Here is a 24,972-nt window from a genome sequence, read left to right as displayed (position 1 = left end):
TGGGCTTCCCACTACACTACACAGAGTTCTCCAATACGGTGGATGAGGCTCGCCAAATTTCAACAAGGGGTGGTGCTCAGGTGGGGGTGCCAGCCCCAATTGACTGTTAGGGGGCCAAACCACCTCATCCCTTGGGGGGGTTGGGTGGATTGGAGGGTGAAGGGCCTGTTTATATGATCCCCAAAAATCTTTTTGTGCAGGGGGTTCTGTGGCTCAAGGGACAGTTGAGGCCCTCTGTCAACAGCAAGCCTCCAAAAATATTAGCTGATGGAGGAGACTTCCTCCCCTCAATGACGGCAAGCCTCTGAAAATATGTTGAGGGGTGTGGGCCAGTTGAAGTGGTCCTCCCTGGTGGCAGCAAGGCCCCTCAAAATTTTTCCTAGCCTTGGAGCCCTCACCACGGGCTAGCCAGGACATGGTAGTGTGTCTGGCATCATGGTCCGCATTGAACAGCAGGCATGCCTTTTTATTGGTTGGGGGCTAGTCACGTGATGTGGTTGGGCACAGGAAAGACCCTGACTGCATGGTGACTTGGGGTGGGGGCGGCTGCACAAATGTAAACCACAGAAAAGTTTCTCAGCCTCTCTTGCAACCAAGGACCCTCCCAACAGCCTAGCTGCCACATGGTGCATCAGGGCAGGGCCTGGCACCAGTGCAGGAAAAAAAAAAACAAGTGCTCAGCTAGCAAATGTAGAGACAGAACCATGAACTCTGTGTTGGGGCTATTTTTAATGAGTAGATGTGCTCACAGTGCTGACAGCAAAGAAAGAAGTTTCTCAGCCTCTCACACAAGCATGACCCCACAGCTACGGGTTTCCTGGTGCCAAATTCAAATTAATAGGCTTCTTGTTACCTAATTCATGTGCACCTGGATAGTAGCTGAGATGGAAGCAGCCAGAGCAGAGCACTGTGGGGCATTGTGGGATACATACGGGACACCTCTGGAGGTTAATCAGTTCGATTTTAAGACATGGCACTTCCACACTGGCCTTCATTCAGACTTTTAAATTTGAACTGAATGCTACCCCAAGCTAGTTCCAACAATGATATGATACTGATATTAGTGCTCCCTGAGTTGACCTAATGGTATTTACAATGAAGACAGTGACGTTGTAATATTGAGCTAACTGCCTTAAATTCAAATTTGTATCATAGTGTAGACATACTCCAGTGTTATGAAAGGAAGCTGAGGGGCATAGGCTCTCAACTCTTTTTGAATTCAGTAGAATTCAGGTAACTTGCTCCCTTTCAAATACCTTTGCAAATCTCTGTCTAAATAAATAAAGCTATACATGATCATGTGTGTGGTGAATAAGTGTATAATAAATGAGGTGTAATAACCGAGTAATGCTTCTTGAGGGGATAAAAAAGTTAGAGATTCTGAAATAAAGCTTGAAGCTACACGTTGAGGTTATTATTTGACACTCCAAGTAACTTTTCTGTCCCTAGGATATTTTATACAATAACCTGGTTTGAAAAAAATACAGGTAGTGTATTTGGTTTGGGAGATTTTTTTCACTATTCTGTTTCCTTTCATAATAAGTCCGTGATAGCCATGCTGCTTTCTTGACAGAATTGTTATAGTTTGCCTGAGCATACAAAGTGATCTGTTTCCTGGCTTTATGGATTTGTTCCCTGAGTGTCCCAGAAAAAAGGAGTAACATTGGTTTAGGTCATGATTGTGTGCTTTGCAGTCACATCCATGATCCTTGGTCCTAAGCTAACATTTAGGGAAAAACTGTGTGGGAACTTTATGTAACACAGAAATGTATTTTCTTAATTTATGAGATAGAGAACAAGGAGTGTGTCCAGGTCAATCAGCATGACTAAAGAATCTCCTTTATTTTCACTGCATTGTGTGTCAGTTTATTTTTAGTTATATGATCACAGACTATTATATAATAGAGGTTATAAAGGAAACCTGGTTTTAATTTTAACTATACTCACTATAATAAAATATCCCCCCCATATCTGTAGTGATTGGTAATAAAAAGTAAAGAAATACCACAATACCCATTTTTCATAATCTAAATATATGGGGGGAACATGGCATTACAGATTCCCCTCTGTGTTAATTGGGGTAAATGTTGATTTGTCACTGTTTGCATGTGCATGGTTTAAAATACAATGAGTCCCAGTAACTCTATGTATGATATGTAGTCTTTTCATATACAGTCACAGTTATAAATTTGGCATCAAAGCGATTTTGTAACAGGATGCTACACACAGAGATCTGGCAATCCAGTCAATACTAGCAACCAGTTACTGTCCTTTGGTTAGGCTTCATGGAAGATTCATGTATATAAAATAGTGTATTAAAGTAAACTTACAAAAGCAAAGAGCAATCATTGCAAATGTAATTTTTTCTTCCTCTTTGGGATTCTAATTTTAAAAGTATTAAAGAAGACAGCTGCTCATGCTGTGATATGCGCTAAACAGCCTGAAGGATAGAAAAAAATATATTTGTAGCTCATAATAACTATTGACCTTTCTGATATACAATGTTCTCTGTGTTAGCTATTCTGTTCTATCAACAGTGAAGATTGAACATGACTTTTTAATAGAAAACATGGGGTATCAAGCTGCCTTCACAAAGGTGTTTATGTATTGTTATTTTGTTCTGTAGTACAGAGACTAAGTCCTGATGCCCTTTGTCTGACATCATGTTTGCCGTAAAAAAGCCCCTCTATTTTATATGAGGAATTGGCTCGTAACCATTTTATAGTTGTGATAAAAATGTTGCTTCACTCGATCCAAAATGCAGGTATTGGAAGTAAAATCTGGAAAGTATCCCAGGTGCACAAAATGTTTTTTCCTCATGAAATAGATCCCTCAAGTGGCTACATTTGCAAGGGGTTTCCAGTAAGATTTAAATGTTCACTTTCTGTATTCATAGTGTTTGTTCTTTGGAGTGCACAGGCTAATGCATAATAGCTTGTGTTGGATGTCATGTACTTTCAAAGGCTATCTTTATGATACCCTATTTTTTTCCCTTGAACTTTCCTACCGCTTAGTAGCTGTGTGCAGAAACACCTACTGGTAGCAGCTTGACTTTGACGCTGTGTCTATTTCCCCAGAGTGGTATCATGCAGACACTGACTGTGAGCATCACGAGAGAGCTTGAATGCACTTCTGTCTCTCAGGGGAGAGCCTCACCAAGAAGCAACCCCTGCTTGGCATATGAAAATCTGGAAAGCAACCTCTTTTATTGGGATTTTTAAACCTATACAAGCTGGCAGTGTTAGGCGACATCAGAAGGGTTTTTTATGCCATGTGTGAGGAAGGAACTGTAGTGGGCCATTATTGGCAGCTCTGAACCACAGTTATTTTCACAGCAATGCTCTGGAGTGTCAGTTTATGATTCACAAGTTACTAAGCAAGATCTGAAAACTTGCAAGATAGGGAGAAAAATAGTTGATCCTATTAGGACAAAAAAAAAACCTATTTCCGTATTTTACAGCACCAACTTTAATGACAGTGTTGCACTACATCAAAAAGTGTTCAAAATTTACATGCAGATTTCCAAACCCAGGTGAAAGCCATTTAAGCTTTCATGCCCAAGAAGGAAGAATGTTGTATCTCAGCATCTTATTTTCCAAAATCTGCATAGGGCTTAAACCTGTTCTCCTTATGCAAATACAAGTCTTTCAGTAAATTCATTATTTTGCCTGCAGAAAGAGTCCCTCAGTGGCTAGACTTCATACATTTCCTTCCTTTCCCAGTGACTGTTCTCTCTACCGACTCCATAATGCAAATCCAAACATTACTTTTTTATCCAGTTTAGTCCCCAAGCTCAAGTGATCTCAGTCATTAGGGCTATGGCTACACTTCTGTTGCTATTTCGGGATACAAATGTATCCCGAAATAGCAACTCGCCAGATAGACACCGTGCTCAAAATAGCAGCACTACTTTGAGTGTGGTATTCTGGTTCTGGTACCCCTCGTCATATGGGCAGTAACAGAACCTTCAAAAAGGCCACTTATTTCAAACTTTGGTACCGTGAGGACAGCAGCAAGTTCAAAATAAATTACACAATTTGCACAATGCAAATTATGTAAATTATTTCAAGTTACAGCTACAGTGTAGCCATAGCCATGAATATTTGTGTTTTTGTTTAAAATTTGAATGGATGTTATTTAACAGAAGTGCACTTACAGGTCAGGCAACTATAAGTTAGGGCTGGGTGTTCTCTGAGGCCTTATTGAATCTTGAAAATGCATTAGTGTTCCTGACCTGCCCAGAGATCAGGCTGGTAGGTCAGATTAGATTATGTAGCCCTGTATTTAAAATAAATGAATTTTGAGAAAGAAGTTTGAGGTATATTCCCACTATAGTTTGTGTACAGTCATTCAGTGGGCCATAATATTTCTTCTCAGCTGTTCTGGTCTATTTGATGAAAGTTGATGCACTTGCAAATGTTTAGATAATGGATTGAAGCACAGCAGTCTGTAACACTTTCAAAGGGCTTTCCAGAGTTAAAATTTCCTTTGATGATTTGTTCCTTCCATGGCAAACCTTAACTATTTTGTTGTCAAACAGGCAAAAACGATATATTTATTTTAAAGGCCAGTGACCTACCAAATTTGTTTTCTAAGATGTATCTTTTAAAGTAACAGAAATGAAGTAAATCATAGATAACCCCATCCTGCCAACTAACTAATCTGGTATTTCACGAAACATGTAAAACATTTTTGGGGATGAAATTTTACATGTGAAGTAAATAACACAAGGTGGAAATTGTTATCCTAATATTATACATTTCTAAACTATAAGAATAATATTAGTAATAATGAAAGATGTGACAGGCATTAAACTTCAGCAGTTTTTCTTAGCCTATTGTAATAACCATGAAATGAACACTAACTTCAGTTCAGATCATTCTGATTCTCCAAGAACAGAGAAACATTAGACAATATTTTTATGTAATGATGTGAAACTCTAATTAATGGTGTTTCCAGTTTGGTTTTTCTTCTCTGTTGTCTCTGCCAGTGCTTATGCATACTTACTGATATAGAAAAAACTTGGAGGAAAGCCCAATTATATTTAACATTATGGGGCAGATTTTCAAGGCATGGCCTCTATGTGTGTGTGCAGTCTTTTGTACACAAATGATGGAATTTGTACATATTAGTTTCCTCATGCAAACTGAGCATAAGCAATAGCATACAAATGTAATTTACATATTGAAGTTCTATTATTTGACCCCACATGTTTAACCTATAAAAATAAAATTACATTTACAACTAATTGCAGGCATGATTTTTTTCCTGTCCCTAAATAAAGACTAGATTAAACATTTGAAAATGTGGCTGTTGTTTTGGCCAGTGTTTCTCAACTATTTTTTAAAAAGCACTCCTCCTTCAAAAAAAAATTATAAGTACCCCCAGATTTCTCTTGCATACTCCTAAGGGTATGCATGCTACCAATTGAGAAACATGGTCCAAAGGTAGTTGGAAACAAGTGCTATTCAACCTTCCCAGATTATTATACCCTTTTCAGGAGTCAGATTTGTTTTGCATACCACCAACTTACACCTCACTTAAAAACTACTTACTTACAAAAACATGCAAAATATCACAGAAGACTGCTACTGAAAACTTGCTCACTTTCTACCATCTTATTATCAAATAAATGAATTGGATTTGAAATATTGTACTTACATTTCAGCATCAGGCATAGGAAGCAGTAGAAACAAGTCATTGACAGAATGACCTTTGAGGTTGTACTGACTTTGATAGTGTTTTTATGTGGTCTGTTATAAAACTAGGGAAATAAATAGATGAGTTAATGTACCCCCGGATGACCGTGGTGTACCCCCAAGGGTACACGTACCCCGGTTGAGAAACTCTGGTTTAGGCAGTATCCATTGCTGTGGTGATTACTGAGCCTCGTGTCAGTATTCTGAGAATGAACTGGGTACATTTTTAAAGGTTGACACCTGAACTACAAATGGACTCTGGTTTGAAACTTGGCATTTACAATCTAAGCTGTAACTATCATCCACCCCCCCACCCCCACATTTAGAGGTAGTAAAGATGGTCATCCAGGAGCCTTATCCAGTTTCCAATATAGTTTTCCTGTTGACTTCTGGATCAGGTTCTGATCACTTAGAATCTTTCCTGACATTGCAAAGTTGTTCGCTTCACTATATTTTGTATCCTTTTGTCTAGTCAGGTTTTAGATGTCTCTGACAATAAGGATTTCACCACTTCCCTGGAGGAATATGTCAATGTATAATACATTATGAATTTTTTCCTGAGATTCAGCCCAAATTTTTTTCTCTTAATTTTAATTAATTGCTCATGATTATACAGTCTTTTGTACAACCTAAACAAATCCTCACCCTCGTTGGAGTGTACACATGCCAGATTCTTTTAGATTGTTGTCATGTCCACTGATACCATCATTTTGCCAAGCTACTCCCCATGTACATGGTCTTTTAGTCTTAATTCAAAGCCTCCAGCTTCCTTTTTAAAGGGATTTAGAACCCTCTCCATGACATCAAAGCTTCATAATGTCCACTAATGCTTCACTAACTGAGACTTGGGCTACCAGTTTCTAAATGAGCATCCTCTGTAGCAGGATATAGTGTTGATCAGAGATCAGAGCCTCTAAGAAAAGCTATATGATTACACATTCAGATATTTCTTTTAGTGAGTTATTCAAGAAGGTGCCTGGGGAGGACCAAAGGATCTATCCAAGATACAAGGAGGGGATGCAAGAGCCTTTTGTCTTATACTACATATGTGATGTGCTACATATAGAAAACTTACAACATTTGTTTAGAGCATCTCCCTGTGGTTGAATTATAATGATGCATCACACAAGAGTTTGCTGTCTCTTACCTTAATTCAAGAGAACACAGACATCCAGTACACTCCTCTGTCTCAACAAGGGATGGGGGCAGGGTGTCCTCAAAGCCTTTTCAAGGACGCAGAGCAAGCTTTATCTGATTTGTTGGTTAAGCTCATGTCTACATTACCTGGAAAAGCGACCTGCTCGGGATTGATCTTCCCTGGTTCTATTTCATGAGCCTGGTAGAGATGTGTAAAATTGACCTATCGGGGTTGGCAGTTGACCCCTGCACTCTTCACTATTGTGAGAAGCAAGGGAGGTTCATTGGAGAAACTCTCCCATCGACCTTCCTCAGTGAGGACGGCCATGTATGTTGATTGCAGATAAGTAGATTCTAGCTATGCAATTGCCATACCTAGAATTGCACATCTGCAATCAACTTACCTGCCTAGTGTAGACCAAGCCTCAGTTGGGAATTTCATGGAGTTATGCTCTGAACCCTGTGTGATGCCTGCTATGTTCAGTCCCCGTGACTTCAGTGGCAACTGCAGGGCCTCAGCACCCATCAGGAACAACACCCTAGGTCTAACTGTTAAAATGTGATACACTGAATGCAAGTCAGATAAGTTTGCTATAGTGTTGATGCCATATTTTGCTCAAGAGCTCCATATTCCCTGGACATACATTGAAGGGGAACAGAATTTGAGGTTCTTCCCCTTGTGTAGACATTTTCTTATCTGACTGTTATGTTCAATAGATGAAATATTCCACTAGGTTCTATTGATGGTACATAGGATTTTGAGGTCTTAAAGAAGTGTGCAATATCCCTTTCAAAGTAGTACATCGATTGGCTGTACTTTCCATTTTTTAAAGTCGCAGTGTCAATGTTGTTTAAGGATATTAAGATTGTTACATAACATAATGCAACATAACTGATACAAACTGATATGTCGTGCCACAACTCAGCTTTCTGGCTTGGAAAACTTGAAAGGATTAAAAAAAACATTAAAAGAACCAGACTTTGAAGATAAAAAGAAATAAAAAACAGGCCACGCTGTCATCCGAAATTTTGGTTGTGATTTTTACCCATGTTTCCTCGGTTAATTAGGAAAAGAATTTGCTGTCTTTGCAGAAAATGTGTAATACTTGTTATCTGCAAGGATGATGAGTTAGATTTGGGAGTGAGAGTGTGTGTGTGTGTGAGAGAGAGAGAGAGAGAGAGAGAGTATAATAGCCTGCTGTGACTTAAAGTCTTTATGGTTATGAGTGTTGAATGGGCTCATTGCATCAGAGTGGTGAAGTTAACAGTGAATTATGCAGTGTCTTTCTAAACAAGTGGCATTAAAACATTTGTGAGATACTATTGTGCAGACTGCATATGCTATGGGTATATACAAGAGGGTGCCAATGTCAGCCCTGAGCAAGGAGCCCCATTCTCTTACAGTGAAGCATGACCAACCTGAGAGGGTTAGAATAGAGGACTTTTCCTATGAACAATCCCTTCTCTCTCTCTTCCCCTCTTTCCCACTCATCCTTTTTGTATGGGGTTTGGGGCTCCCTAATTATTGGAATGTGAGTTTGCTGGATTTTCAAGGAGCATATCTAGAAAGACGATTGATAGTTGTCTGCTTCTCTGTATATTTGAGATGCTCAGCTTTTCCTTTGTACAATTTTGTTTTACCTTCTCAGGTGGGTTTGGGCCAGATTCTGGTCTGTATTGTGGCGAATTTGCACTGCAGAGCAGTGCACAAAGGATTACAAAGTGACCTTTAAGGATTAGAAGGGCTTCCCCAAGTGCAGATGAACCCCAGGTGATGCAAAGCTGATAGAGCTAGCTCTGTGCTCTATCTGGAACATCTTGGAGATGTGTGGGAATATAGCTCAAGTGCAGTGTCCTCTAGCAATGGTGTCCTAGGAGGTTAATATAAAACAGCATACGCTAAAGCAATCTAGAGGTTAATTTAATTGCAGTAAGGGCTGAACCCTGGCCACCCCTCTCCTTGGGTGCATTTAGCGGGACTCTGATGCACCTGAGAGGCTTAGGCCATTGTTTTGTGCGGCTAAATGACACTAAGGCAGCATCAGCAACCTGAGAACTCAAATGAATCAGAATTAATTTGATTTGCATATTCAAATATTGTACCCCACACTGAAGAGCTTCCCGTCTGAGGCTGTGTCCCCCTTTGCACAGGTGAAAGCTTGTTACTACAATTCGGGCTGTGATGTCTGGGGAGGAAGATAACATTACATAGGCTAAAGCCATACTACCTCAGAAGATCAACCTGCTCAGGGTTGATCTTCTGTGGTTTTGTTTCATACATGCACAAAATGGCACTTTCCAGGGTCAAAATCAATCCCAGAACTACTCACGAGCAGCAAGTGTTAAGGAAGGTTGATAGGAGAAGCACTCCCATCTACTTTTTTCTATGTAGTCAACCATTGTAGTCAACGGCTAATAAGTTGTTTTTAGCTGTGCAATTGGCATAGCTAAAATTGAATATCAGCAGTCAGCTTCTGTCTAGTATAGACATAGGCATGGAGTATTTTCATGAACGACTAAAGCAAGTTGATAAAAAACATAGATGTCACTGTCTCAAAAGAGTCAAAATTCCAAATGGCCATGGAAAGAATGGGACAGGATCAGCTAATTGCAATAAAAGAACAGAATTGAGATTAAATATAATTGACTTAATCTTAAAGTATTGTCCAACTCAAGATGGTGGTTTACTACACCAGAGGCTGTTGATTCAATGGACATATCCAGGGTCTTCTGCTTCTCTAGCAAAGATCTGCAAAATGTGACAGAAAGTAAAGATCATCTTGTTTTTTTGGTAGGGGTGTTAGAAAATATAAAATCTGAGGTTCTGCTAAGTATGGAACAGGATATCCAGTTACAACTCACCTCCCTACATCTTAAATACTGTGAGAGATTTGTACAACGCCATTCCTCCTTCTGTAATGGAGTGTGGCAAATTTGATATGTGTATTTAAAACTGCAATGTGTGTTTTTGATTTGTGGAGTTCTGAAACCTCTTAAAACCAAGTTTAACTGAGGGTCAGTCTTTTGAAGATATCAAAGAGTGTGATCTTCCAAAAAAATCTCATTTACCTTGTATTTCTACTTCTAAGGAGTAGACTTTAGTGACTTACTTGACTTAAACCCTTGTACTCTTGAGTGGAGCATAGGTCATCTACAGGTCTCCTCCACTTGACTCTGTCTTGAGACAAAACTTCTAGCTGACTGCCGGAATACCCCAGTTGTTATCCTTCAGTTTAAGTAGACTTTCTCCATGTTGTCAGAGGTAAACACCTGGTAGGTAGCTACAAGACTATTCCGTATTTAGTTCTGATCTAAAATAAAATTTAAGCATGCCCCCTATTTTAAGCACAAGTTACCCTGTTGAAATAACTTGCATGATTAAAGTGAGGGACATGCCTAAATTGTTTGGTCCTTTGGTTCCATAATCTTCAAAATTAATATATCAGAAAAAATATTAAGACTCTTTTTCATATCCCTTGGCCTGTAAAATCAGACTGCTTTAATACCATGAGTCGAACTAAAGGGGCCCTGGAGAGAAATTTTAGCACATTTTAGAAACCTCCAATAATGACCTGAAACAGCTTTTCCATATATAATACCACTGGAATTTTAAGCACCTTCTCACACTAGAAACAAGTGCTGTTTATCCACTTACAAAGCTGGGATTCTATGTTGTCTATTAGTACAAAAATCAAAGTTTGAACCTAGCACAGTTTAGCACATTTTTTCTACATTTGATTCCAAATAATCCTTCATAGTCAAATTGCTGGAGGAGTGTGACCTGCATTCTGTTATGGCTACTGCAACATCAACAAAATGGTTTGTTTACAACTTGATCCTACATGCTGATGATGACTCTGGTCTCATCCAATGAAGCCTCTAGCCATGACACTTAACTCTGAGCACATCTGTAGCTCCATAGATTTCAGAAGGACTGCTTACATGCTTAACATTAAGTGCATGTTTTAACTGATTTGCTGCAGCAGATCAGTCTTCAGCTTCTTGACTCCTGAGTTAAAATGCTGAGCCAAATTCTGACTTCATTCACTTGTGGCCTATTCCATTGAAGACAATGGGTTTTTCACAAATGGTAATGTGTAATTTACTAGAGGTGATGGGCTGGAAAGAAATCAGCTTGACTTGTACTCCCAGGTTGAGGTTGCAGGATAAGCACTTGTAAACTGCTACTTGCCTCAGTGGATAGGAAACTTATTGGGACACATAGCCATTGGGACAACATCAGTAGAAAGGATTGGAGGCACACACACAGGAGTGGCTCCCCTTTTTCCAGAGGCTTTACCCATCCATTGGCCAAGAAAGGGAACTGGGTAGCCCTTCACACTCCCTTTTCAGTCACTCAAACCTTAGCCCAGTTCCTTGGGAGTCTCTTCTTGTTCCACCCCAATAGTGCACCTCCCCTCCTTATAAGTGTGGTATCAGAGCTGTGCTTTGCAGGTGCTGTGGGTCTGATTATTTGCCTCTTTTGGGAATCAGGATGGAATTTTCCTTGGACAGACAATTGGCAGTGGCTTGGGGGCAGAGAGTTGCCTTCCTTGAAGCATGTTAGAGCACAAATAGCTTGAATAGGAGTAGGATTTAGGCATCAATGGTAGTACCTCGTAGGGATGTTATTTCTATAGTTTGTGGTAGGTTTCCAGTGTTGTTAAAAGGGCAAAAAGACCAAGGCGTTTGCTAAAGGACCTTGTACCTATATTATGGGAGAGAACTTGTGGCCTTTACTGGCTAAAGCAGAGTTTCCCAAAGTGTGGTCCGTAGCCCAGTACTGATCCTTGGAAAAAGAAAAACAAAAAAAAAATACTGGTCCTTAGAAAATACACAAATTAATGCTACATATGATTATTATTGTTAATAAATAATAAACAGTGAAAATGTATTCATTTTCATTCCTTTTTTAATATGCATTTATATTTTTGGGCAGCAAAAAAAGACACTGAAAAAAAATGGGTCCCAACTATATAAAGTTTGGGAAACCCTGAGCTACAGTATTGCATTATTAGTACCATCTGTCTCTATGGTGATCAGGTATCCAGTTTTTGACACGACTCTCTGGTCAAAAAGGGACCCTGGCAGCTCCAGTCAACGCCACTGACTGGGCCTTTCGAAGTCTGGATGGTGGTGCAGCAGGGCTAATGTAGGTTTCCTACCAACCCTCTCCCACACCTCAATCCCCTGAGCCAGCTCCTGCACCCTAAACTCCTCATCCTAGTTGACCCAATTTAGAGCCTGCACCCCTAGCCAGAGCCCACACACCCTTCCAAACTCAACTCCCCTGCCTCAGTCCAGAGCTCATCCCCTGAACCCTTCAGCCCCATGACTGCCCTGCTGCTCAGGACTGCTTCTGGGAGACATTCCTCTTCCACAGACTAACCCAGCCCAGCCACAAACCTGCCAAATCCAGGGGAAACACACACCTTCACCAGCCCCAATCCAGCCTGGCTAGGACCTGCCTTTGCCACGGGAGAAAGACCCCTCCCCTGGCCCCAACCAAATTCTGACCCAGACCTGCTGGGGCGGTGGGAAAGGCAGTGCTCCCACTCAACTGCAGAGCTGTTGCTGGGAGACAGAACTGGGGATAGTCCAGTCTCCCCTTCACAGATGTAGGGCAGCCTGTACCTCAAACCCCTCATCCCTGGCTCCACCCCAGAGCCCACGCCTACAGTCAGAGCCCTCACCCCCATGCCTCATCCCAACCATCTCCCCTAGCCCTGAGCCCCCTCCCATAGTCCAAATCCCTTGACCCCAACCCACCACATGATTTTTCTTTTGTGCACGAATATGGGTGTTCAGATATTAAATTCCTTTCTCACATGGACAGGAAAAATTAAAGGGAATAGTGTTGGCAATGCTGTCTGCCTCCTTCACTAAGAGGCCAAAGGGTGGACGTGTGAAAGGATTCAGAAGAACATGCCTGGATTTAGGGGTTATATAGTAGGGGCCCTGTAATCCCCACAGGGCATGAGTCTGGATGTCAGGATGGGTTATGCCCATCCCCAGTCAAGTTCAATAACGTGTAATTTTGCTGCTTGAAAGCCATCCCATGTCTGTCCTTTTTTACCAGTTTGTCAGGATCAAGCAAAATATTTATCTGTAAGTTATTGAGAGAGGATAAACATGGAAACAATGTCATTTTAAGAGTCATTTTTCTTATTAGAAACACACTTTAAGACCTATTAATATGGGGAAAATAGGGTAGTTAACTGACAAGATTAAATTTTCTTTGAAAGTCTTTTAATGCCTGGTTAGAGGCAGTAAACTGCAGAACCATGCACAAAGGAAAATAGAAGTATTTTAAAGGAGATATGTAGGCATTATGTCCACCGGAAATTAGAGATGTGTGTGGCCCAGGTGCATGCCTGAATATTCAGTAAGATGCTTATAACCCTATAATAGGACACAAGGCGTCTTCCCTTTCATGCTAATGTGTATATCCCCTTCTGTTTGGTCTCACCTTTGCAATGTGCAAACAGCTCCTTGTTTTTATTCTTGGTTCAATTTAACAAAGGCTTTTGTATCCAAGAAGTTTAGAGGCAGGTGAAAGCTTATTTTAGTGGTGTTGAGACTAAGTTGCTCTTTAACTGAACTCCCCTGAAGTCAGAAGAGAGATAATTAGCATAATGGTGGCCGCCTGCAATTCGAAAGCGTCACTAAAACCAAATAGGAAGGGACTTTTGAAAGACGCCCATCTATATGGGTGGCACATGATTTGAAAGCAGTGCTTTCAAATGCATATTTGTGGCAGCGCCTCATTAGCATCTTCCCAACGCGCTCATTACCATGCCCCTTCTGAAAGGAAGGGGCTAGTATAAACGTAGCCTATGCATTTGTAGATCCTGTACATCTGTTATTGCTGTTGGAGAGGTATGATTTACATGGTTCTGTATTGTTTGGTTATGTTTCATGAAGTCAGTGAAGCTGCATGCAGGTGCAAATGTCCATCCACAGAAAGCTCATTGCAGGATCTGGGCCTTTTTCATATTTTCCCCCAGGTTGGATGTAGGAGTTTTGCTTGACCCTTTAATACAGGTAACACATTTTACTCTCTTGGAGACAATGTGTATATTCATACTCATAGGGTGCATCTACACTTGCATACCTCTTTCAAAAGAGGTATGCAAACGAAGTAAATCAAGAATGCAAATGAGATATAAATTTGCATAGTTGGTGCCTCATTTGCATATTCTAATTTCGAAAGAGCTTCTTTCAAAAGAAGAAGGCCAGTGTAGATGTCGCTTTTTCGAAAGTAAATCCATCTTCAAAAGAATCCTTCTTCCCTTTATTTAATGGGAAGACGGATTCTTTCAAAGATGGGGTTTACTTTAAAAAGAGCAGCATCTACACTGGCTTTCTTCTTTCGAAAGAAGCTCTTTCAAAATTAATGTGCAAATGAGGTGCCAAATATGCAAATTTATATCTCATTTGCATTCTCAATTTACTTCGTTTGCATATCTCTTTCAAAAGAGGGATGCAAGTATAGATGCACCCATCTTGGCTATGTCTACACGTGCCCCAAACTTCGAAATGGCCATTTCGAAGTTTACTAATGAAGCGCTGAAATGCATATTCAGCGCTTCATTAGCATGCGGGCGGCAGCCGCGCTTCGAAATTGACGCTCCTTGCCGCCGCGCGGCGCGTCCAGACGGGGCTCCTTTTCGAAAGGATGCCGCCTACTTCGAAGTCCCCTTATTCCCATGAGCTCATTGGAATAAGGGGACTTCGAAGTAGGCGGCGTCCTTTCGAAAAGGAGCCCCGTCTGGACGCGACGCGCGGCGGCAAGGCGCATCAATTTCGAAGCGCGGCTGCCGCCCGCATGCTAATGAAGCGCTGAATATGCATTTCAGCGCTTCATTAGTAAACTTCGAAATGGCCATTTGCATGGCCATTTCGAAGTTTGGGGCATGTGTAGACACAGCCATTGTCTGCAGTAGTAGTTTCAGCAGTACAAAACATTGTCTTGTTCTCTTGAACATCATCAATTGAAGCAAAGGTAGGACTTTACCAAAAGCTTGCTTTTTTGCACTTTTAAAATGCCAAGAGACCTCTTTAAATCTGAAATGGTTTAGATTTTCATTCTGATGGCACTTAGTTTGCTATTCTCCTTTGATATAATTGGAAAAAATATTATCAAATTGCTCAGTGATTAACATTTAAAATCATCTCGGGCATTCCAAGTGGCCATATTCCACCATTTATCTTTCTGCAGATCTTACATTGCTGTCAATAGGCATGTTCTGTTCATGTAGCAAGGGTAAAATATGTCCTTGTAACTTTTTTATATTATCTTTAAAAATACCATATATATAATGAAGATTAAAATTATTAAATAACATTGCTTGGTATAATGATCACTGACAGATATGTAGGTTTTATAGATATGTTAAAGGTCAAATAATGACAAGCTTATGATATAAACTCACAAGAACCCAAGAAATATTCAGTGCCAAGTATACTATACTATATATAGGTTGTTACACTTTTCTTCACAAGCGTGAATTGAGAATAAAATTGTCTCCTCTTTACCTTTCTTGGGTATGGTATGTTCATCACATAACTTTCATTTTATTCAGATGCAAGGTTCTGTGTGTTTAATTAAAATTATTTCTGTGTGTTTGGGTAATTACCATTACAACACATGGAAATGTGTTGTACTTATTGTCAGTATTAGAGTGTAATGCATTGGAGTGCAACTACTGCACATGTTAAACTGATTCTAGCATTTCTTCACACAGCCGGAGGCACCCATGCTGTGGTTCTTAATGTACTCTTAAACCACTGTACTGTAGGCAGCAATAATTAATAATGATTCACATATCACATGTACGGCTTGTATTCTGGTCAACCGACCCGTCATTGCTGTTTCAGGGTTCCTGCAACCTTGACCCAGAAATATATTTTATTTCTTTTTTTTTTTTTGAAAGTTTAATTTCTTAGATGTTGCAAACAGAGCAGAGCTGAATATTTTTAAGGCCAGGTTTGTGGCATAGATTCTGATAGCTTCACTTTTGTTCAGGTCTCTAAGGACAAGCACCAATAAATGTGAGAGAGACAACAGTAGATTGGCATACTTTTTCCATTTCCACCAGGATGGAAAAAAGAGCTCTAAATTAAGTCTAACCTTAAATGTATAATCTGTCCTTGGGAAAAAAAAAAAAAAAGGATACAGCATCTTCAAGCTCTCGGCATCCCTTACGAGAAAAAAATTGGTTCTAAGGGTCTCTGATCTTGTGTTTTAGTAAAATAGAACTGCACGGCTGACTGACAGTTCTGATCTAAAGCATTTACGTTTAAGTTTTGATCTCTCTGCTTTTGATTAAAACTAATGAGCTCATTTAATTCAAAATGGGAATCTCTGATAAGAGAAATAAGGTTGATGTGATTGGATTAGAGGGGCAAATTAAACTCTTAGAGCAGAAGTTTGTGCTTATATAGTGTATTAAAAAGCTGTTGGCGTATTATGGCGTGTTAGATGATGAGAAAAATTTCATAGTAATTCATATTTAATCAGAAGAAATGAAAGTACTAAATATAACATGGCTCTGCTTTTCCCTCGAGTGATAAAGAGCTGTATATTTAAAATGACATCGAATTCATGCTCTCTAAAACAAAAAACCTTAAAAGAGATACTAAAGGGGCATTCTTGTCAGCAGTTTCATCACAACAGAGGTGGAATGCCATAAATACAAGAAAATGTGACCACATTACAAAAAGCACAACATAAGATAATCCTTAGCTCATAAACAACCCAGGTTTGTAGGTGCTGCCTATAAAATAATTTGAGTGGTTATGACCAGTAATTGATCATATTCTCTAAAAGGGCAACAACAAGGCATTTTTCTTCCTTTTAAAAATCATTTTATTATTTATAACTCCATCAAACTGAAATAAGTTCCATTTCCAGGACTTTGTTATTGTAGGGTTGCTCAGGAAAGCTCCATAAATTACTTATTAGAAGAAAAGGTTGCATAATAGCATTTGGATTGAAAACAAACATATTAAAAAGTTGCATAGAGACCGTGGTGGTATTACGGCCCAAAGATCTGAATATATTACCATACTCCGCTTATACTGTTTTTTCTGTGAACTATGGATCACGTAGCTGAGGATCTGAACCAAGAGGTGTGGTCTGTTTTTTTAGAAGGGAAACTTTGCTTAAAGCTAAATGGACCTTGATGCCACTCAGTCTTCATTAGTCACTAATACCTAATTACTATTGCTAATCATAATAGTAGAGGTTTTCATGTGATGTCATGTGGTGCTTTTTGGACATTAATTAACCCAAATGAATGGCGGAAGTGGAGCATCAAGAGCTGAAATATGGACAAGGTATCTCAGCAAGCAGTCAGAAAACAGGGGATAGAACTCGGGCCTATAATGTTCAGATCCCTTTCAATACACTGGCTAACCTCCCCAATAACATTAACACAGTCACATAACATTCAACAATTTTGTTAATAAACTAGCAACATTATTATATAGGAAAGAGTTAATGAGGCAACTCCATTTTTAAAGTTATTTTGAAAAAAAGAACTTGAAAATGAGAGTTACTATTTGTACATATATTTTTCAATTTTTTTTTACTAAATAAACATTTTGTAAATGAGGTAAATTGATTACAACACTCTTAGCATCCATCACTCATTTATTTTTAGCAAGTTCAAGGATTGCACCTGAGAAATAGCTGAGAGGGGCTGTATAAAAATCTAAATAATGTATGTATGTATTTTTTTTCTATTCCCTAGTGGAATCAACAAGCCCCAGTCTACTAACCACTGACAACACCCTAGAGCGCTCTTTTTTCATTCGAATGAAATCTACACTGACCAAGCGAGGAGTGCACATCAAATCATCAGGGTACAAGGTAAGTTTTGCTCTGGAATAATGACATCTTCAAATTAGCCAACCTTATGCCAAATGCACATACAGGTTGAACTTCTCTAGTCCAGCACCCTCAGGACCTGACCAGTGCCAAAGAAGGGAATTTGGCAAACTGCGGGAGGTCAACATTGTCTAGCAGCATTACCAACACTTCCACTGCTTACTAGACTCTTACAAGCCATTCAGGTGTAAATCAGAGTTAAATAACAGCACAGAACACTGAGAGCCAGGACTGACAGATGTAAAAAAAATGTTGTGGGACCACGAGAAACTTGGCTACACCCATGATAAGTGGTCATCCAGCCAAGTAAAATCACGCCAGATTATGGATGTTGCTAGGCAAGAAAGTTCCAGATTAGACAGGCTCTACTTGTATTACATTCACTTTTGATCTATGTTCACTGCATGTATAGTAATAGACAGGGAATTAAGTATTAAATGTTTGAATTGGGCTCACATTCATTATTAAAATACTGGTGGTATATTTTTCCTTTATGAGATTCTACAAATGCACTAAAAATAATACTTGTCTTCGTTATGGACAACATTTTTTCACATTTTTGAAAGAATGTGAAGGTTTATTAAGCCAAGTATGGTAAGTCAAAATGATATCCCTATTAATATTAGAAAATTGTCACATGCAAATGTTTTCAAAATATTTTTTCTACTGAGTTTGATGTTGGTCATGTCTCAGAGCGATCATCCTATCAGCTCTTACCAGACAGAATGCTATAGATATTTAATACTTTCCACCATTCAAGATGAAGCAGACAACAAGCTACAATGAATACTTGTCCAGCATTTTTCTTACGCTGTCTGCTCATGAGGCAACTTCTGTGAAGGTTGACTTTCTTCTCAAGAAACATTACATTATTGGATTTCTTTCTTTTAGAATGTGAAGCTCTCATTCTCCTAAACAACATTTTCATTTTTCTTTAATCATATATAGTGCCGGTGGCTAGAAGTGGCTTTGCTTGTACGTCAAGTGTATGAGTAAAAGTGTATTTTTAGCATTGTCATTTTCTAAGATGAAATATCTCATCCATTAAATATTGTAATAAATAACTGAGTGACACTCCAATAATTAAAGAAGTGGGGCTGAGCATGTTTACATGATTTAAAGAAGATGTTTAAATACCAGTGATCTTTTCAAAACTGAGCCAAATTAACAGTATATTTTTAGTTTGCAAATGGAGTACAATAGTTTTGAAATATAATTCTTCTCTTTGCCCAACTAAAAAAAAAACCCCACCTCTCTCACTGTATCATCAAAGCATTCTACTTAACAATTGAGAATCTCCTGATAAAAAGCATCTTCTTTGCAAGTAAATGAGAGTCTTTGTTGAATGGTGTCTGGATCTCAGTGATTGCAAGTTGTTGTTAATGTAATTTAGAGTCTTTCACTTCAAGTCCATCATTTCATAAGGCACCCAAAGTTATCATCTGATGGTTGTTTAGTTGTCAACACTTGAATTGATGGTCTCCTTAAAATTCATCCTGGGCAGGTTGCCACATAATAGATAACATTGATATTGGAGCTTTTTTTGGCTGTTCTGGGCAGGACACGAAAGAATGAATGGATGTGCAAGTTAAACAATCCTCTCAGCCTTCAGCTACATCTACACTAGTCTCCACTTTTGGTGGCATGTAGGGTAGTGTAACTACAAGCTGCAACAAAAAGCAACTGTGCCCACACTGCCACACGTAGCTAAATGTGTCAGTGATAGGCTGTGGCAAGAGGGAAACCTTCAGTAGCCAGAGCCTTTCTCCACTGTCAGAGTCTTTTTCCTGGGAAGGGCTCCAGCAGTGGAGAGCTAGCAGAGCCTTGTCCATCAGCCTCCCTATTGCCAGAGCCCTTACTTGCAGCAGGGGAAAACCTCCAGCATCAGGGAGCTGGCGGAGTACTTGCCTCCAGCAGGAAAATGGTCTGGAAGTGGGGAACTGCCACAGTCTTTCCCTGCTTCTGGAGTCTTTTCCTGTGACAGGAAAAGGTTCCAGCAGCTAAAAGGCTGGGGTAGAAATAGCTGTGTAGATGGTGAGGCATGGCTAGGGCAAGCAGAGAGCCAGGTAGTATATGTACTTAGGTAAGTAACTATGCCCTTCAAGAGTGTCTGTACTATTCTCATGTAAGCCAACCATTGCTGTCTTTACTGTTAATTTAACCTGTGTTGAAGAGGTTTCCTTCCCTCCTTGCGTGTACATACTCTGCACACCATCAAAAGAAGCATGTAGAATAGATGTAGCTTAAGTCATAGTGCATCAAGGCTAGCACTTGGTTATACCAGCCAGGAGCTTGCATTGTTGTTGGTTGTACTGTATTGTATTGAGAATAAGCAGAAGTATTCAGTTCTTAAGATTTTTTAGTCTGACATCTTTCACCAGCACTGAATGTTACAGAATATCAGACACTGAACTTAAGGGCTGAAGTTTCATCCTTATCTCTCCTCACTTTGGCTGAATTCCCCTGATCTTATGTTAGGGGGGCCCAGATAGGGGGGCCACATCATCTACTATGGATCAGCAAAACAGGATGGGTCTTTGTCTCTGAATATACCGTTAAAGTAGAATTATGCCACAGTTTTAACATGTTGAAAAGATATTTGTTTCAGATGTTCAGGGAGGGGGTTGTTTTGTTTTAATAAAGAAAAATATGCACCTTTTTTTAAGAAGTGTCACCATTCAGTTTTTGAAATGCTCACTAGAGCAAGATGAGACACTATAGTCCATCAGCATAAATACGGATTTAGCATCTGTTTAAAGAGCTACTGACATCTCTTGGAAACTGAAAACCATACTTTTGAAGTTGCAGACAGATGATGTTGATTGCAGTTGAAAAATAAGGAGAAAACAGCAGTTGAACTTAGAGTAGCTTGTTTTCAAGCAATGTCTCCTAAAATAAAGACTAGAGAATACGGTACATGAATTCTGACAAAATTGTCTCTAAATAAAATGTTTTCAGTTTTTCCAAGAGGTGTAACCAAGTTAGCATGTGCACAGTCATGTGAATAGTGGGCCAGATCCATAACTGGTATAGATTGGCATAGAACCATGATGTCCTGGAAGATTATGTAGGTGATATTTTTTGATGGTCAAAAAGGAGTGACTTGTGTACTGCCATTATAATTCTATTTCACTTGCTTTTTTAAAAAATAGATGTTCCTGTTGTAGATCATAACAAGAATGATAGCAATCCCTGGCATACCACTCGTAAAATGTTGATTAGTAACAGAGAGAATGGTATATTTACAGCAGGATGGGTGGATCCTGCATCTTTTTGTATCAATGAAAGACCTTTTTATTTAAATGTAATTCTTAATTTTGTAGTTTATCATCAAGTACAGAAAACACAGCAGCCTTAGTTATTAAATATGGCAGGAAGAAAGGAATAGAAAATCAAATGCTCTAGTGAGTGCCTGTGACACTTGCAGCAAAGCTTCTGCCTTCTTCATTGATCATCAGAAATACAATGGTGGGCCAGGGTCAAGCCCTTCAGAAACTATTCATGTCCAGTATCGGAGGGGTAGCCGTGTTAGTCTGGATCTGTAACAGCAACAAAGGGTCCTGTGGCACCTTACAGACTAACAGAAAAGTTTTGAGCATGAGCTTTCATGAGCACAGACTCACTTCATCAGATGCTGGTCTTGGAAATCTGCAGGGCCAGGTATAAATAAGCCAGAGCAAGGGTGGGGATAACAAGGTTAGCTCAGTCAGCAAGGGTGAGGCTTACTACCAGCAGTTGATCTGGAGGTGTGAACACCAAGGGAGGGGAAGCTGCTTTTGTATTTAGCCAGCCATTCACAGTCTTTGTTTAAGCCTGAGCTGAGGGTGTCAAATTTGCAGATGAATTGTAGCTCAGAAAATTCTCTTTGGAGTCTGGTCCTGAAATTTTTTTGCTGTAGGATAGCTACTTTTAAGTCTGCTACTGTGTGGCCGGGGAGATTGAAGTGCTCTCTTATGGGTTTTTGTATATTACTATTTCTGATATGTGATTTGTGTGTGTTTATTCTTTTACGTAGAGACTGTCCAGTTTGTCCGATGTATATAGCAGAGGGGCATTGCTGGCACATGATGGCATAAATTATATTGGTAGACGTACAGCTGAATGAACCCACGATGGTGTGGCTGATTTGGTTAGGTCCTGTAATGGTGTTGCTGGTGTAGATATGTGGGCAGAGCTGGCAACGAGGTTTGTTGCATGGATGGGTCCCTGAGTTAGAGTGACTGTGGTGCGGTGTATAGTTGCTGGTTAGGATTTGCTTCAGGTTGGCAGGTTGTCTGTGGGCAAGGACTGGTCTGCCTCCCAAGGCCTGTGAAAGTGGGGGATCATTGTCCAGGATGGGTTGTAAATCCCTGATGATGCGCTGTAGAGGTTTTAGCTGAGGACTGTAGGTGATGGCTAGTGGTGTTCTGTTGGTTTCTCTCTTGGGCTTGTCCTGTAGTAAGAGGCTTCGTGGCACACGTCTGGCTCTGTTGATCTGTTTTTTCACTTCCTCAGGTGGGTATTGCAGTTTCAAGAATGCTTGGTAGAGATCCTCTAGGTGTTTGTCTCTGTCGGAGGGGTTGGAGCAAATGCGGTTATATCTTAGTGCTTGGCTGTGGACAATGGACCGTGTGGTGTGTCTGGGATGGAAGCTGGAGGCATGAAGGTAGGCGTAGCGGTCAGCGGGTTTATGGTACAGGGTGGTATTGATGTGGCCATTGTGTATTAGCACCGTGGTGTCCAGGAAGTGGATCTCCTGTGTGGACTGTTCCAGGCTGAGGTTGATGTTGGGGTGAAAGTTGTTGAAGTCCCAGTGGAATTCCTCCAGAGTCTCCTTCCCATGGGTCCAGATGATGATGTCATCAATGTAGTGTAAGTAGAGATGGGGTGTTAGTGGACAAGAGCTAAGGAAGCATTATTTCAGGTCAGCCATGAAAATATTGACATATTGAGGGGCCATGCGGGTATTCATGTCCAGGCATCTTTTATTAAAAGAAATAAAAAGGACAAAGGGACTTGTGCAACAGATAGTCAGCTAGAAAGGAAGGAGCACTGTCCCAGTTGCACTCTAACTGTGGACATACCACAAGGAAAACACTTACAGGTGCCCTCAGTGTGAACAAGTTATGTGCACAGTTTGGTACACGGTGCAGTTGTGTGCCATCAGATAATGTGGGTACCCTCAGTAAATCCTGCTGTTCTAGAGGCTAACCCATGAAATGGCTTTTTAGACAGCAATAAAGTCAGATGATCCATGAGGTGCTTCGGCAGTCTTCACAGTGGGAGAGCTCCTGTCCCAGAAGAAATCGCATCAGATTGAGAACGGGTCAGAAAATGAGATTGCTGAATCAGTTGGATTGATCTAGTCCATCTTCTTTCAGGCAGATTCAATTAGTCCTATACTGTCACTACCAGTGAAGGCCTAGTCTCTTTTCCCTTAAATTATACTCATATAAGCAGTAGTTTTTATCTACAAGAGGGAAATCATTTTATGATTCATCAGACCCCTCCTCCCCATTCTCTTTTCAGTGTGTTACATCTGCCTGGTTTTCCTGAATGGCACTTCACCTATTTATTAGTAGTACCTACATGCTTATGCTGGCAGTTTAGAAGGAAGGACTATACATACATTGCAGTATATTGACTTGACTTTCAGGAAGTAAGCCAAAAAATATATTAGAGTAAGACAAGAAGACATGTAGTCAGCTGACAGAGCTCAATGAAAACAAATAGGAAGAAACAATGATAATGGCTCGATGCACTGCAAACCTCAGGATTTATTACTGTTACAGCTGTTATCTAGGATACATGATGCTAAGGCTTACTGTGCTTCTCATTGCTAGAAATGTATCACTTTATCTTTTTTTTGCCATCTTTCATCAATATAAAGAGACTTACGGTTTGGTTTGGTTTTATGTTTTTTTCATTGTTATTATTATTTTTCTTATTTTCTTTCTTTCCATTATATCTGCTTCCCTCTTTGCTTTTCTTGGGGGAAGGGCAGGGAATAAGCTTCATCTCTCTCCTTAAAACTCACGTGTGAGTGCAGTGTTTATATTGTTCTACTTTTAGACGTGTATCAAAGTCAGTTTTAGTGACTTAATTAAAGTCAAATGATATGTTTCCTGATCCACTGTGCTATGGTGTGATGCTCTTGATCTAATAAATACCTGCCAGGATACTAGGTGCCTCACATGGGGTAGGGTGGCGGTGAGGGCATGTTCACAACTTCTTGCCCAACGGCCTGCAGAGCATGCCAGCCTAAGGATGGTACAGCCTGTACAATCCAATTCTATACTCAGCTACTTTATATCTCTATATAAAAATACTTCTGAAAAACACCTCCAAAACTAAAAAGATGTTTGAAAGTTAGTAAAAGTATTTATACAAGTTCATCTTTGTGATCTAAGCTAATTTTCTTTTTTCTATTGTCCAATGCTAATTTTCTCCACTTTGGTTTGAAAATATCACCTTTAATGTTTTAGATCTATATCTATAAGACATCTGTGCTCTAGAACTGGACTGTAGTGGATGCTAGTCAGATGGGAAATGCCTGCTTCTTTCTTAAAGGCCCACCAGCGGGTCTTCCAATATGTATTTTGGGCCTTCAGGTTCATCAACAGATGGCTCCACTACTGTAACCATTTCTGTCACCACTTTGATTGTTAAATGTTCCTGACATGGTACAATCAAGGAAGGACAGAAAGTACTCCATATATTCTTACTTATTGTAAATTGAGTCAGAAGGGTTTAAATGAACCATAAATGAACGTGATTGCCAAGTCCATGTTTGTTGCCAGTAGCAGTGCAATCATTGCTTGATTCCAGATACTTATCTGAATATTTGGAAGTAAAGACCAAAATATTAGCCCAATTTTAGGGGGAGTTGTTCACCTACAGCTGTTAGGGACTTCAGTGGAAGTTGTGGCTGTGTGACACTCAGGAAAATCAGACCACTTTTATTTAGTATCCAAGTACAGATTTAAGTTTAGACGACCAAGTTTGAATAGTGTGACCTAAATTCTTTACTTCTCTTTTGTTATTTTGTTCCTTGAATCCGTTTCAGTTTGGGAACTCATAAATGAATTTCTTCCAGGCTTTGTTGTCTTTCCTGATGTTTTTCTTGGCAGTCACTTGATAATGAGTGGGATGTCTTCATGTCACCCTCCTATTTGTGAGCCCGTTGATAGCTGATCAGCCCAGTTCTGGAGCTGCAGATCTTATCACACAAGCAGCAGGTGTGGGTAACTGTTGAAGGGGTGC

General features: G+C 39.9%; 1 protein-coding gene across 4 annotated transcripts in view; it reads left to right on the top strand.

Moving 5' to 3' along the window:
- NPAS3 (neuronal PAS domain protein 3) overlaps positions 1–24,972 on the top strand; it is an 870,281-nt gene that overhangs the window by 763,670 nt on the left and 81,639 nt on the right. For all 4 annotated transcript variants that reach the window (XM_074996867.1, XM_074996866.1, XM_074996865.1 and 1 more), the window contains one exon: positions 17,594–17,712. In XM_074996867.1, the coding sequence (XP_074852968.1) occupies positions 17,594–17,712 (119 nt within the window). The remainder of the gene's footprint in view (positions 1–17,593; positions 17,713–24,972) is intronic.

This window comes from Carettochelys insculpta, chromosome 6 (assembly GCF_033958435.1).
Source record: "Carettochelys insculpta isolate YL-2023 chromosome 6, ASM3395843v1, whole genome shotgun sequence".
NCBI lineage: Eukaryota > Metazoa > Chordata > Testudines > Carettochelyidae > Carettochelys > Carettochelys insculpta.
This window is presented reverse-complemented; position numbering and strand designations above follow the sequence as displayed.